A 13,603-nucleotide genomic window follows, 5' to 3' on the forward strand; every position below is an offset into this window, starting at 1 on the left:
GGCACTGGAAATGAAAATTTATTTATTTGAAAACAACTTTCTGTTAGAATTTTTTTACTATGAGAACATTTCTGTTGAGTTTGGGTTTTACAAAATGTTTATACATCTGCTAAATGTTGGGCATTATTTGAGTTGATAAGTAGAGTGGGGCTATTTTTTTCCTATTTCTTCTTTTGTCAAAAAATGCACTTTAAGGGCCTTTGACAAATAGTTTGGGTTTGGATTTTTTTTTTATTACTATTATTTTGGAAAGAGTCAAAATGTTTCACTTTGATCATTTTAAAACATTTTATGTCACCTTTTCAAAATTTAAAATTTGGCCAATTAAAAAACAAAACAGAAAAGGATGAAAAACATCAGAAACAGCCAAATTGGAAAAAAAGAAGTGTTTTGAGTCGACTTAAAATGTTTTCGTTGATTCTTTTAGCTCATCAATTTGATGAAAAATGTTTTTCAATTCAAATAGATCCAGATTTATTTTATTTTATGGGTTGCCCTATTGCATTAATTTAGATGAAATATATGAACCAAAGGTGTTAAAATAACCCAGTCAGTGTCCAACATTAAATAGTCCAGAGTTTGGTATATAGAGACCTCAGCCTGCTTAGTGCCATGGCAAACACACCATTCAATATCCTTTTAACCTGTTATTAAAGATACAGACAAGGAAAAACAGTTAAAGCAATTGAGATGTTAAAGTATTAAGTAAGGCTTTAATTTTAACAGCATCCCTTGTTCCTTTTACTGGAGAGAGTTTTAGAAGGGAAAAAAACCCTTGTTGGACAGTCTCTTAGATGGTATCAGAGATGGTAATAACTGGCCTATTGGGGGGAAAAGAAGAAGCTAGTTAAGATGGACTGGAGCTGTTGTTTTTGCTGCTATTGTTAAAGTTCAAACTTGTTTCATTTCTGGTGGTGTTTGGGGTCAGCTGGAGCAGGTAGGTGGTCTGGTTAGTACATCCCTGAGGATTAGGGAAATGAATGTTCAGGGTCCCAGGAAATGGGAGTTAAAGGGTGGCAACCATGATGGTGAACCTTGCCGTAGTAGTCTCCGTCTGTTCGTTCTTTCTTTCTTTCTCTGTCTGTTCTTCCTTTTCATCTGTTTTTTCTATATTGTCCCCCAAATCTCTTTCTTTAAGGACCCACAATGGGACGGGTGGCCAGAATAGCCCATTGCATCATTATTTTGTCCACCAATTATGCCTAATATCCAACACACCAATTTTGGTTCATTAATTTCTGGTTCCACATCTTATGTTTTTGTTTGTTTTTGTTTAACCAAGCATGATTTCAATGTAGTCCTTGAATTATATCAACATGGCCTTTTTTGTTTGACATAATTTAGTCTCTCTATCTGGTTCTTTTGCACCTGTTTAGAACATTCATTATGGAAATCAACTGGACTTACTTTTTATTGACATTTGTTTTAGGTTATTGTAACATTTTATGAACTTTTATAGACTTTTTACAATTAAGCTCACAACTAAGGTAAATTTGTAGGTCTCTGAACCAAAAAAATCCATTATTCACTCAGCTCTAGTTAATGGTGCCTTTTACCCAGTTTCTAGTTTACGGCAAATGTAACAAATGTAGGTTTTTTATTAACAACTAGATTCATATAATTGCAAACACACTGAGGTTTTCCTAAGACATAAGAATTAGCTAGCAGCCAGATATCCTTTTTATTTTGGGAGATCACCGCGTATTATGTTTACTTGGTGATGAGAGGGAAGTTTACTGTTTTGAGAACATAGCAACCCTTGTTTGTTGTTATTTTGCAAGCGATACAACTTTAGAATGTTCACTGGCCAATCCAAACCCTTTCAGAATGTTCACCAGCCAATCCAAACTCACCCGCATTCCACAAACACTTTTCAGAAATTCTGTTCATCCCAGGAATTGGCTATGGACCCTGGTGTAATTAACGCAACAGAATCTCTTGATGTTAAGGTAGGGCATTCTGACTGGCTGAGGTAGGCTTTTTATGAGAAACATAAGGATCAGAAGAAACTGCAGTTGGAATGAAAATCAATATTCATTCAGACATCATATACTATAACGATTACGTAAACCTCAATGACCCATCAGGGTTTAGACTGAAATGAAGTTCAGATGCATTCAGATTTCTGAACCAGACATACTTTGCCCTTTTCAAATCAGTCTCCTGTGGCGAAAGCAAACAGCTTATTTCTCCTTCAAAAGATTTATTCCTTTCACAGCAGATCCCAAATGGTGTTGTATGAGACAGAGGAGCTTTAATGATATACACTTGAAACAGGTATTTGTTTAAAGTGGATTGATATGTTTTGGTTCACAGTATTAATTAGACCCCATCTTCTTCATTTTATTAAATTATGTTATTTTATGTTTGGGATCAAAACTGGCCTGACACAAAGTTATTTATTGAGGGAATTCAGCCCTGTGCTGCAGCCATTTTGAGCCAGCTATGCTGGTGTAAAAAATGGCTTCAAAGGGGCTTTAAGATCCTGAAGGGACACCCTGGTGCAGGTGGCCGTCCTGCTATATACAGGGCCGGCTGCAGTGTCTCAAGCTGGAGCCACTGATATAGTGGATGTTCCGGAGGCAGGAGGAAGCGTGGCTGGGGAGCATTCCTAGCTATTTACCCGGCAACCACATACAGCCCATATTGGCTATGGCAATCTCAGTGCAATGCAGGGCAGCCCTAATCCTTGCCCTAACCAGCTGAACTGTTCCCCATCCACTGGCAGCCTCAGGATAGGGAAGGCATATGCTGTTCCCTGTGCCGGGCTCTGCATTGGTGCAGGGATGAATTTAGATCTATCTATTATAATTGGAACCTTTGCAGTTAATAATCAGCACCTTGAATATCATTAGCATGTGGAGTGGCATCCCATTCAGAGCATGGGGCACAAGCAGAATATGCTCCCCTCTAGCTTTCTCTTCTCAGAAGGAGAGTAACAGCTTTCTGCATTACCTGCAGATTTCAAGGGGCCTTCTAGATCAGACCCAGCCCCCAGGCAGTGTGCACTGCAAGAGTCTAGCCTAGAGGGAATGCAGCCATGGATGACTGGGCTGGGTCCCACATCTAAGAGGACAAGCTGTGTTGAAAGCTAAAAGTTGCTACCCTATTTTTCTTCTCCAATATTCCTCTCTCCAATTTCCCATTGTTACCATGTCTATTTTTATTAATTGGGCTCCAGATACTTTTACTAATAAATGTATTGCCATTCCCTCTTCTTCCTCACAGCTATGGGTGAACCAAGAAGACGGAGTAGAGGAAGGAACCAGCGAAGTACAGAATGGCCATTTGGATCCAAGCGCCGACTGCCTCTGTCTCAGCAGAACCCTTCAGAACCGGGACCAGATGAGAGCCAATGTAATCAATGAAATCATGAGCACAGAGCGGCACTATATCAAGCACCTCAAGGACATTTGTGAGGTATGTGGGGGCTGTGGGGAGTCTTCAGTTGCTAGAACAAAGAAGAATAGTGTGTGACCAGGATCCAGATATCTAGACTGTACGTGGGTGGTGAGGAAAGAGAGAGAGAATCTCCAGGCTTCATCAAGGGACTTGTGTCTTGTTTTTAAATGCAAGGAAAGGTCATTAACAGACAGGATTGGCCAAGCCACCATATGAAGCATAACATCAGCTTCTAGAGCAATACACTCCTTCCAATCATCAACAAAAAGAAAATGAGGGCCAGCCACACTTTTTCATTATTTCATCCAGGTTTGGGGCCTGACCACAAAATGCTTATTCCTAACAATCACCAGTGATTCAAAGACCTGGAAAAACCATGGGAAATTCCAACATTAAACAATTGTTTAAGGTTGTTTTACAGTTTGTTGTTGTTGTTATTGTCATTTTTTGATAATTGAATTTATTTTATTTGGTATCCATAAAAGAAGCAATTTTATGAACTGTGGCTGGGAACTGCAGTAGACAGGGGCTTTGAAATTCACCCATCCTCCCACAAACAGCTTTGCCAGTGCACCACAATCCGGTGCCTTCAACACGCCCCTGTTGTTCCAGTCATGGACTCCCCACACATTTCTGCCAATGCAACACAATCCCCACCTGCTATCCCAGTCCTAGGCTCCCCACAAAGCTCTGTCACTGCACCCTAATCCTGATTCAAAGCTCCCACTGCTATTCCAGTGCTGCATGCTCACACAGCTCTGTCTAAGCACCCTCTAGGCCTGCCTCACCCCTCTTGTGAATTTACTTTCATCCTAACTTGGATTGTCTCATTCTGTTTTAGTCTTTAGCCTCCCTCCCCACTCCTCCGCCAGGCTGATAGATATTTGTACCAAGTCATCATATGTTTGTAGTTGTGTACAAAACTAGAGTGAGGGCTCCAAAGTCTTTTCACCTGCTGACCTAAACCTGGTTGAACCTGGCTTTCCACAATCGAAAATTCAGTCCTGCGCTATTCCATCTGGCCTTATCTACTGGAAGGGGGTGGTTCATATCCAAATAACCAGGCTTACAATCAGGGCCGGCTCTAGATTTTCTGCCGCCCCAGGCAAAAAAAAAAAAAAAAAAGCGGCCGGACTGCCGAAGCGCAAAAAAAACCAAAAAAACCCGGCAGCCGCAGGGAGCTTGTGAAGGGCAGCACCCGCCCACTCCCTCTGCCCGTGGGCAGCCAGGCGCTGTAGCCCGCGCGGGGCCGGCATTGCAGTGGGGCTCGGCACAGTGCAAACGGCGGGTGCCGGGATCAGTGGGGCCCGCCTCTCTGCTGCTGGCCGGCCGCCGCAGAACCCTCCCTCCTTCCGGTGCCCAGGGGCTGCAGGAGGTGGTGGCTCAGCCACTCCTTTAGAGGCGGCTCGGCCAGGCTGGGCTCAGAATGGCGCGGGAGGCGGAGGCCGGTGCAGGCCGCGGGGAGTGGTGCGTTCCGGGGAGCCCGGCAGCACGATGAGCGATGGGGATCGCTAGTTCCTGCCCCGCCCCCTGGGCCAGGGTCCGTGTCCCTGCAAGGCTGGGCTGACCGCCCCAAGATTGGCCGGAATGCTGCCCCTTTCAATGTGCCGCCCCAGGCACGTGCTTTCTCGTCTGGTGCCTGGAGCCGGCCCTGCTTACAATATTTAGGATGCCTGAAATCAAAGGCTGGATACTGAGAAGGTTCTGCTCCTTCTGAGGTAGATTGAGTTCCAAGCTTTCATGTGTAGAAATCATTCAGCTGAAACCTTCAAAATCAAGATCCTGTCTGCTCTCCATGGACATTAAAGGTCCTGTGACATTTCTTTGTAAAAGTAGGTGGATTGTCACTTTCATTGAGCATACCTTCCTCTCCTCCCACAGCTATCCAGCTTGCAATGCAATGCTTGTCTCTCTCTTTCTCTCTCTCTCTCTGGGGGTGGCTGTGTGTGTGTGTGTGTGTGTGTGTGTGTGTGTGTGTGTGTGTGAGAGAGAGAGAGATATCTATGAGTAAAGATTGAAATGTGAACTCTAAGTAACAGATTTAGTTGAAAATTGAGTTCAAATTAATTAAAGATGGGACTATTAAGACAACGTTTGCCTTTTTTTCATACCCATTCTACTAACAAATGGACAGATTTTTGTCCTTCAGACATTCCATATAATTAAAATTCAGTGCCAGCTACCTTTGAATGTACATGTGAAGAAATTAGGTTGTAATTAAAGCAAATTTAGTATCAGTTGCTTTCGCCTATCTTTCCTATTATGTTCACAACTTTTCTTTACTCAAAATGGCTGCCATTTCCTCTAATTTTACAATGGGATTGAAACTCCCCAAGCGGATTGGAGTGACTTGTGCTCTCACTACATTTTCTCACTGTGTGAATTAACTAAATGTAGTTGTTTAATTATATTATGTACAATCTAAAGGATACCCCAGGTGGATTGTTATCAAGGTTTGAAGCTGGGACCTTGAGATCCTCAGCCCAGATCTCCTTCATTAAACTACAGTAACTGTTATCTTCAGTGTGGAGAACTACACACAAGTCATTGATCTCCTTCACTATATAACACAACACCTTAATTACAGCCTCAGCAACATTAGCAAATATTCAGATTGACACATGTACACAAGTTAAGTGTGCAGTGTGTCATGTTATAACACATGAGGTTATAATTACAATTTTGTGTTATATACTGCAAGAGAAATTAATGTGTTTTGTGTGTACCATGCTTCCTTATAAGTAGGAGGCAGAAGTAAGTTCCTTGTGATGAGATGGAGTCTTGTTATTGTCAGAAGAAACATGCTGTGGTGAACATCAGAATATGGTTAAGAGGTTGTCCCTTGGCATTTCCTTCTATTTAGAGTTGATGTGAGGGGGCTTAAGGGATGGAGGTTTATATATAGGGCCAGATCCTCAGGTGATGTAAATTGATGTAGCTCCATTGACTTCAGGGGAGCTTTGTTGAGGATCTAGCCCATAGCTTCTAAAGTGTATTGGGATCTGTCAGAATAAATGGTACTATAGAAGTATATTGTTACCATGAACTTTGTTAGGTCAATAGAGTCTGATGAACAGTCTATGAATCTGGCTGAAATTAGAAATCAGATTCCTACTATAAGAGAGCTAGAAAGGAAATGGTTTTCTTGTTCTGCAAAAGTTTTTGAGATTTCAAAAAATTTGAAAAAGCAAAATCTCAAAAATGTTTACAGACTGAAAATCTGTTTGTTTTTTTAATAAAAAGTTGGACTCTAAACATTTAATCTCAATAATTTTGAAACATTTCCTTTAGCTGTCAATCATTTTATTTATTCTTAATTTTTACTATAATCATCGTATTTCAAAATGGAAAGTAATTTCAGACTGGAAAATCAGAATTTCTCATTTTGAATATGTTGAAATGAAAAGTCTTGACAACTTCAAAACCTTTTTTCAAAATGTTTTTGAGTCAAGAAATTTGTCAGAACTGACCCTTTCCTGGGAAAAGTTTGGGTTTAGATTAATCAGCATTTTCAGAGAAAAGTTTTTGGTGAAAAATTCCTGACCATTTCTACTCTCTAAGCCAGATGTATCCATTTTTCTAATGTTTTCAGACAAATATTCATTGCTTTTGAATGAAAGGAATAGCCTCTTTCTTTTTACAGCTCCTTCACTCTGTTTTCACCCATCCTCATTCTTTCAGAGCTTCATCCTCTCCTTAGTCTTAAAGACCTATAATCAAAGTCCTTTGCTTTGAGTTCATGCCGCTGACATTTTAAAATTTAACAATCCTGTGCCCAGCCTCTGCGGAATCAATATTGAAAAGTCCCTAATGACTTTATCTCAGACAACTTCCTCCTCCTTTGCGTTAAACTGGTCCTGTTTCTGCTGATAAGGCAGCAAAATCCATCCAAAGCAGAAGGGAGATTTTTCATGCTTTTTCAAGTGTGGAAGAATCTTGGGATTTCAATTTGGAAGCAAGTCAGTTTGATTCAACTATGTCGTTTCGATCAAAGGTGTTTGACCTGAAGAAGCAGCAAAGTATTGCAGCAGCTTTACTGTGTATTGTTTCTTTGCCTCCTCTGGCATCTTTCTGTTTAACAAAAGAAAATCTGAATTTACCACTTGTCTGCCATGTCACTGGGCTTTTTGGGGCCAGAACCTCAGCTGATGTGTATGGGCATAGCTCCATTGACTTCAGTGGAGCTACAGTGATTTACATAAGCTGAGGATCTGGCCCATTGTGTCAGGAGATGTGTATCTCCATGACTCTTATCTTGCTGTGAGTTATACTGAATATAATTGTAGGATAAATCTTACCAGAAGATGGAGTACCAATAAAGGGTTCAGATGCCTTTTTAAACTAGAGTAGACTGAAATGAGCATTCTGATTTGCAAATGTGATGGGTCATGCATTGCTGGAGAGAAGCTCACCTTGCTCAAATGAAGTGTGCAAATCAGAACAATCAGGTTGCTCTGAGAAGACTCGGAGACAGCTTAATCACTCCAGACTCTATCCAAATGAGTTGACTTGACTGCATGCTTTTGTGCTTAAGTGGAGTGTGGCTAGACTTAGAGATAGCTAGGACAGCTTGATCTCCTGTCAGTGCTGCAGGGTGAACACAGACAAAGGTGTTATCCTATGCTGCAAAGTGAATAGTCTTCTGATACTAAGCTGATGAGACACAGAAGTGCTGCTGACATAGGTAAACTTTACAAATCCCCCTACTCTTATTTCTAGGATGGCGGAGAAAGCATTGCATTATTATAAATCGAGTCATATGGAAGAAGAAATCTGACAGGCTAATGAAAGTCAGGACTGATTTAGTATAGAGTATAGCAGCATGAGCCAGGTCTCGCTGCTAACATGTAACCACATATCTTCTAATGTCAATGCAACATCTCAAGAAATGCAGTTGTATCAGATATTAAACTGATACGAAGAGATATAACTTAGATAATATTTTTACTTCAAGGTCCCAGAGACACAGACAAGGTTTTCATCTCAAGGCCAAAAGACCAAAAACATCAAGACACTTGATCATGGCCTTGGATAGGCCAAGAGACTACAGACACTTGATCTTAGCCAAAAGGCCGAGAAGCAGTTGCACTAGATTGCTGCAGGTCTTGGGTGATTCAGGGCACTTGACCTGCAGCTTCCTGTCTTAGAACACCCCCAATGCCAATATGTTCTGGAGCTTCACAGGACTATTATTTATTACATCCAGAAAACAACACTAAAAGAACATTAAGGTTGCAAAGTCCAGCGCTCAAGAGTTAGGGAATGCCAGTGTTAAAGCCACCCATTGCCTCTTTGAACTGAGATTTTTCAAAGACTTGGCCAAATTTGGGTGAATTTTCAGTGGAGCAGCAAAAGTCATATCCTTGCCATAAAGGTCACCCTTTTGCTATGTTGCAAGCCTTGCTTCACAGTACGGAGGCACTAGAGCAGGGTTTCTCAAACAGGGGTCGCCGCTTGTGTAGGGAAAGCCCCTGGCAGGCCGGGCCGGTGTGTTTACCTGCCCCGTCCACAGGTCCAGCCGATTGCAGCTCCCACTGGCCGTGGATCGTTGCTCCGGGCCAATGGGAGCTGCTGGAAGCGGCGCAGGCCGAGGGATGTACTGGCCGCCGCTTCCAGCAGCTCCCATTGGTCTGAGATTTGTTTTAGCATGCAGCTGGGCTGCAGCTGTGTGCTAACTGGGCTGCGGGTTGAAAACCACTGCACTAGAGCTTCTCAACAGAACAGCTGTAAGAATTTTTTAACTATGGGCAAAACAATGTATTTCCACCCTAGCCTCATTCTCAGAAATGGCTGAACCATTTTTCAGAACTTCATAAACACGTGTAGCTTAAGGTAGTCATCTTACGTAGAGAATGTCAGCCCCAACAGTTAGAGTTTGGCAAAGTAATAAGCAACTAAAAATAGGGTCTTATAGTGGGAAGTGTCAGACAACCTTAACCATATGCTGCACTCTAGCTCCACCTAGAATAGAAGACCTTAGATGGACATGGCATTTTGCAGACATATAAAAAGATATATTCCCTACCCCAGGAGTTCACAGTCTAAAGTTTTGATCCTGAGTGTGTGTTGTACACTGGTACTTCCCTTTGAGCTAAAGGGCAGAGATACAGGGAGGAGTCACACTATGGAGAACCTTGAGCATGAAGATGAGGAGTTTATACTTAATGCAGAATGACCCTGGGAAGCCAGCAAAGACATTCAAACAGTGGAATAACCTGAACAAAGCAGTGGGCAAGGAAGGTGATTTTAGCTGCAGCATGTTGTAGGGATTGCAGATGGGAGAGTGAGAGGTAGGGAGGCCAGAGACTAGGAGGTTTCAGTACTTGAACAGAGAGATGATGAGGACATGGCCAGAGTTTTATAAATAGGGTGAAGAATACGGGGCATACTATGAAGAAGAGGTAGAGGGAGAACCAGCGGATCCTGGACAGAGAAGGAAAGAGAGATCAAAGTTAACCCCAGTGTTATGAGTTGGTCAGGGAGAAAGAGGAGAAAAGGCCATGCAAGTTCTTTCACTAACATTTGCTTCTTCTCTGAGCTCAAAAAACCTCTATGACACAGGAGCAAGTTTTACCAAGTGTCAGCATGTTGATGGAATTCCACCTGAGAATTGTCTTGGGGCTAGGGTGACTCTGAACATTTCATGGCAAACTTTCTACATTACTCAGAATGTCAAGCTGAGTTTGTTGTTTGAGGTTGATCGTATAAGACCTCAGATGGGGAGAGCCTACTGGGAGGGCTAGTTGATGCTGTCTTCATGCATTCTCTCAGGGAGGTGGGCCACCTTTTGCTTGCTGTCTCTTAGCCAGCCAGCACCAAATGTTGGTGGCAGTGAGTGGCCTGGGTGCAGTGTGCGGAAGAGGGCTGTTTATCACTCCCCTCCGTCAAAGGACCATCCAAGAGCTGAGGAGGCAGTGCCCCAGCCTCGCGCCCCTTCTCTTCCTAGAGGACATCAGACTGGAGAATGATCCATCCCCTGAAAATGGCAAAGAAGAGGGAGTAACCACAGACCATTCCCTGTTAGATTTCATTGGGCAGTGGTGCAGAGAAGGCCCTGTAGGAGTGATGTGGAATTAACTGTGTGGACAAAGAGCTGCATTGCCAAGGTGATATGTCCTAATAGTTCCAAGAAGCATCTAAATCCTGAACTTGTTTACATTCCTCATCCTACAGGATGAAATATTTTGAGAACCGAGAAGTGGGGATGGTCCATGAGGGGAATGAACTGGTTCATTGCCAGGAAGAGGGGAACCAACGAGCAATTGCCTGTCTAGTATCTTCTCAGTTTCATTTCTTTCTTCTGTTTAATCTCTCCTCCTCTGTGGAAGAAAAGGGAGATGGGTCTCATCCCATGCCTCTTTATATACCAACTCCAGGGCTGAGAACACTTAGCACTTAACCTCCTGCAAATATTCTCCGACTTTGCTATTCCACACGGACAACATCAAAAAATACTTTAAAATGAGACAGTTTGTCAGCTATTTTTAGGTCTTCATTGAGCAAAGTGTTCTCCAACATCTGCTCATCAGTCAGCTATCCCTAGCCTGAGCAAACCTGATGGAATGAGGGGCAGAAAGATGACATTGTTTTATGGAACAAAAGTAAATTTACTGGAAAAACTCTGCAGCCTTCTAGCTGGTGCTTGCTGTGTATTATATGTAATCAGTGGTCTCTTCCAATTGGTTGCTCACGCTGGAAGCTAACCATCCAAACGTAGAAACCGAATACAAGAGAAAGCCCAGGAACTTTGGTTGAATGCTGCATTTATTTATTTATTTACATTCCTCGGGGTTTGATAGACATCTCTATGGAAATTTGCTGCTTTACTCTCTGAGTAGCATGTGGCTTAGGCAAGCGGTGACATAGCACATGGAGTGTGGAGAATATTCAAGGCAGTGCCAACTAGCGAATAGCCAACTAGCAATGGCTGAAACCCATTTGTGTGATGCATCCACTGAATGATTTTATAAAAGAGAAATAATAATTCTTTCCTACTGCACAGGTGTTTTGCAAAGTGCTTTGAGATCCTCACGTGGGAGTGAAAATATTATAGCAAAAATCCCCATGATTTCTCATCATTTATTTGCTATACAGCTGCCATACCGTAAAACTTGTTTGGCTGTGAATCAGGATGCGCCATTTCCTTGTGTCATTTCATCCTTAGAATGAGAGGGGGAAACCCAAGGAGATGAGTCATTGAGTTCCAAAGCAGCTCCCTGGAAGAGCTGAAACTCAGATTCATCAACTGTGTAACGTATTCCATGATCAAACCCTAGGCTAAGGGGGGAAGAGAGGATTGTCTCCAAAGGCAGTTATGGTCTGGTCTGATACGCTGTTAGCTAAGCTGGACATTTAGGAAGTTGGCCATTAGCCAGGATGTCTCGAGTCATGTTTATAATTCCATCGTCTTTTTAAAGTCGTCATTCCAGGAAGCCACTTTGTGAACCCAAAGTGCAGTTTATTATCCCTTTCTAATATCTATCATTGTTTAACATCAGCTGTGTGTCACCAGCTAGTGGTTCATCTACATGACTCAATTCCCGAATTCAGCTGTTCAACTGGACCTTCTAGCACCTTTCTTTACTGTGTGGGGCAAGGAAACAAGTACAAGGTTTCAACTTACAGGGCGTCAGTTATTGTTTAAAATTAAGAGGCCTCAAGTGCAGGAGCGGCTCTAGGAATTTTGCCACCCCAAGCAGGACAGGCAAGCTGCCTTCTCCGGCTTGCCTGTGGAAGGTCCGCTGGTCCTGCGGCTTCGGCGGACCCATGCAGGCGTGCCTGCGGGAGGTCCTCCGAAACCGCGGGTCCTGCGGATCCTCTGCAGGCACACCTGCGGGAGGTCCGCCGAAGCCGTGGGACCAGCGGACCCTCTGCAGGCAAGCCATGGAGGGCAACCTGCCTGCTGCCCTTGCGGTGCCGGCAGAGCACCACCCGCAGCTTGCTGCCCCAAGCATGTGCTTGGCATGCTGGGGCCTGGAGCCACCCCTGCTCAAGTGAGAGTGTGGCCCCACTGTGCCCAGCAAAGTCTAGAATTTAAATAGACAACACAAGCAAATAGTGTGAGGAAAAACAGATGCCATGAGGCGAAGTGATTTGCCCAAGGTCACACAGCCTGGCAGTAGCAGAGATAGCAATAGAACCCAGGTCTCCTTACACCCCAGGCAGTGCCTGCTGTGCTAGACTGTGCTCCTCCAACCAGTAAAGCTTAGATTGCTTGTGCCTCAGATAAATACTCAGATAAATTGGTGGACTGGGAAGAAAGAAATGATCTGCAAGTAGGAAGGCAAATAGAGGGCTGTGTATTCTATCACTCTCCCATACCTACTGTCTATCTTGTCTATTTACTCTGCAGGACAGGGACTGTCTATTAATCTACGTTTGTACAGTGCCTAGCACAATGGGGCCTGTTCTCAGTTGGTCTCTAGGCACTTCTGTAATACAAACAACAATTAATAGGCTGAGGGAGAGGGAAAAAGGATGATCTGGTAGCTGTGACAGTAGAGTGGGATTTAGGAGAACTGGGTTCCGTTTGCAGCTGTTCCACAGACTCACTTTATGGCCTTGAGGAAATCACTTAAACTCTTTCCACTCAGTGTCACATCTGGGGACAATAATTCATCCTCTTTCTCCCAGTCTTCATCTGCCTAGGCTATTTACACTATCATTTCTCCAGCGCAGGGACTGTCTTTTACTCTGTTTGTACAATGCCTAGCACCGCATGACCCCAGTCTCAGGTAGCAGTCCTGGCAGTCCTAGAAGACACATCATAAATAATACATTAAATAATAAAAGATTATTTAATAATAAAACAGTAGCTGAGAAAATGGGAGACACTTCCCCTCTCAATTCCACTAGCACAATCCCCTTGACTTTAATGCACTCGTGTAGCTGAGGAGAATCTGGGAGAATAGAAAGGAGGGGGAAAGGGAAATGAAAATGATGCTGTTTTCTTCCTCCAAGATGACATTTAAGCATCGGCTTTTAGCTTCCATCACTGCTGTTCCCTCGTTAGGCAGCCAATAAACTGAAACCACCATCAAACCTTTATTTTTTTGTTTTATTTTAACATCCTGAGTTCCCACACACTGACATTTTCAGAACAGCAAAACCTCCTGCCTTTGTTTCTCATACGCAGGCAAATAAATAATGGTGGGATAAACCAAGTCAGGGATGTCCCATGAGATTTGGAGTGGTGGCACAA

The 13,603-nt window shown here is 43.1% G+C and overlaps 1 protein-coding gene across 7 annotated transcripts in view; it reads left to right on the plus strand.

Moving 5' to 3' along the window:
• The window catches only part of ARHGEF9 (Cdc42 guanine nucleotide exchange factor 9), a 264,186-nt gene that overhangs the window by 194,078 nt on the left and 56,505 nt on the right, over positions 1–13,603 (plus strand). For 3 of the 7 annotated variants that reach the window (XM_039489630.1, XM_039489631.1, XM_039489632.1), the window contains exon 6: positions 3,229–3,420. In XM_039489630.1, the coding sequence (XP_039345564.1) occupies positions 3,229–3,420 (192 nt within the window). The other 4 variants (XM_039489635.1, XM_039489636.1, XM_039489634.1 and 1 more) reach the window with 4 other exon arrangements.

Source organism: Mauremys reevesii, linkage group 9 (genome assembly GCF_016161935.1).
Source record: "Mauremys reevesii isolate NIE-2019 linkage group 9, ASM1616193v1, whole genome shotgun sequence".
Classification (NCBI taxonomy): Eukaryota; Metazoa; Chordata; order Testudines; family Geoemydidae; genus Mauremys; species Mauremys reevesii.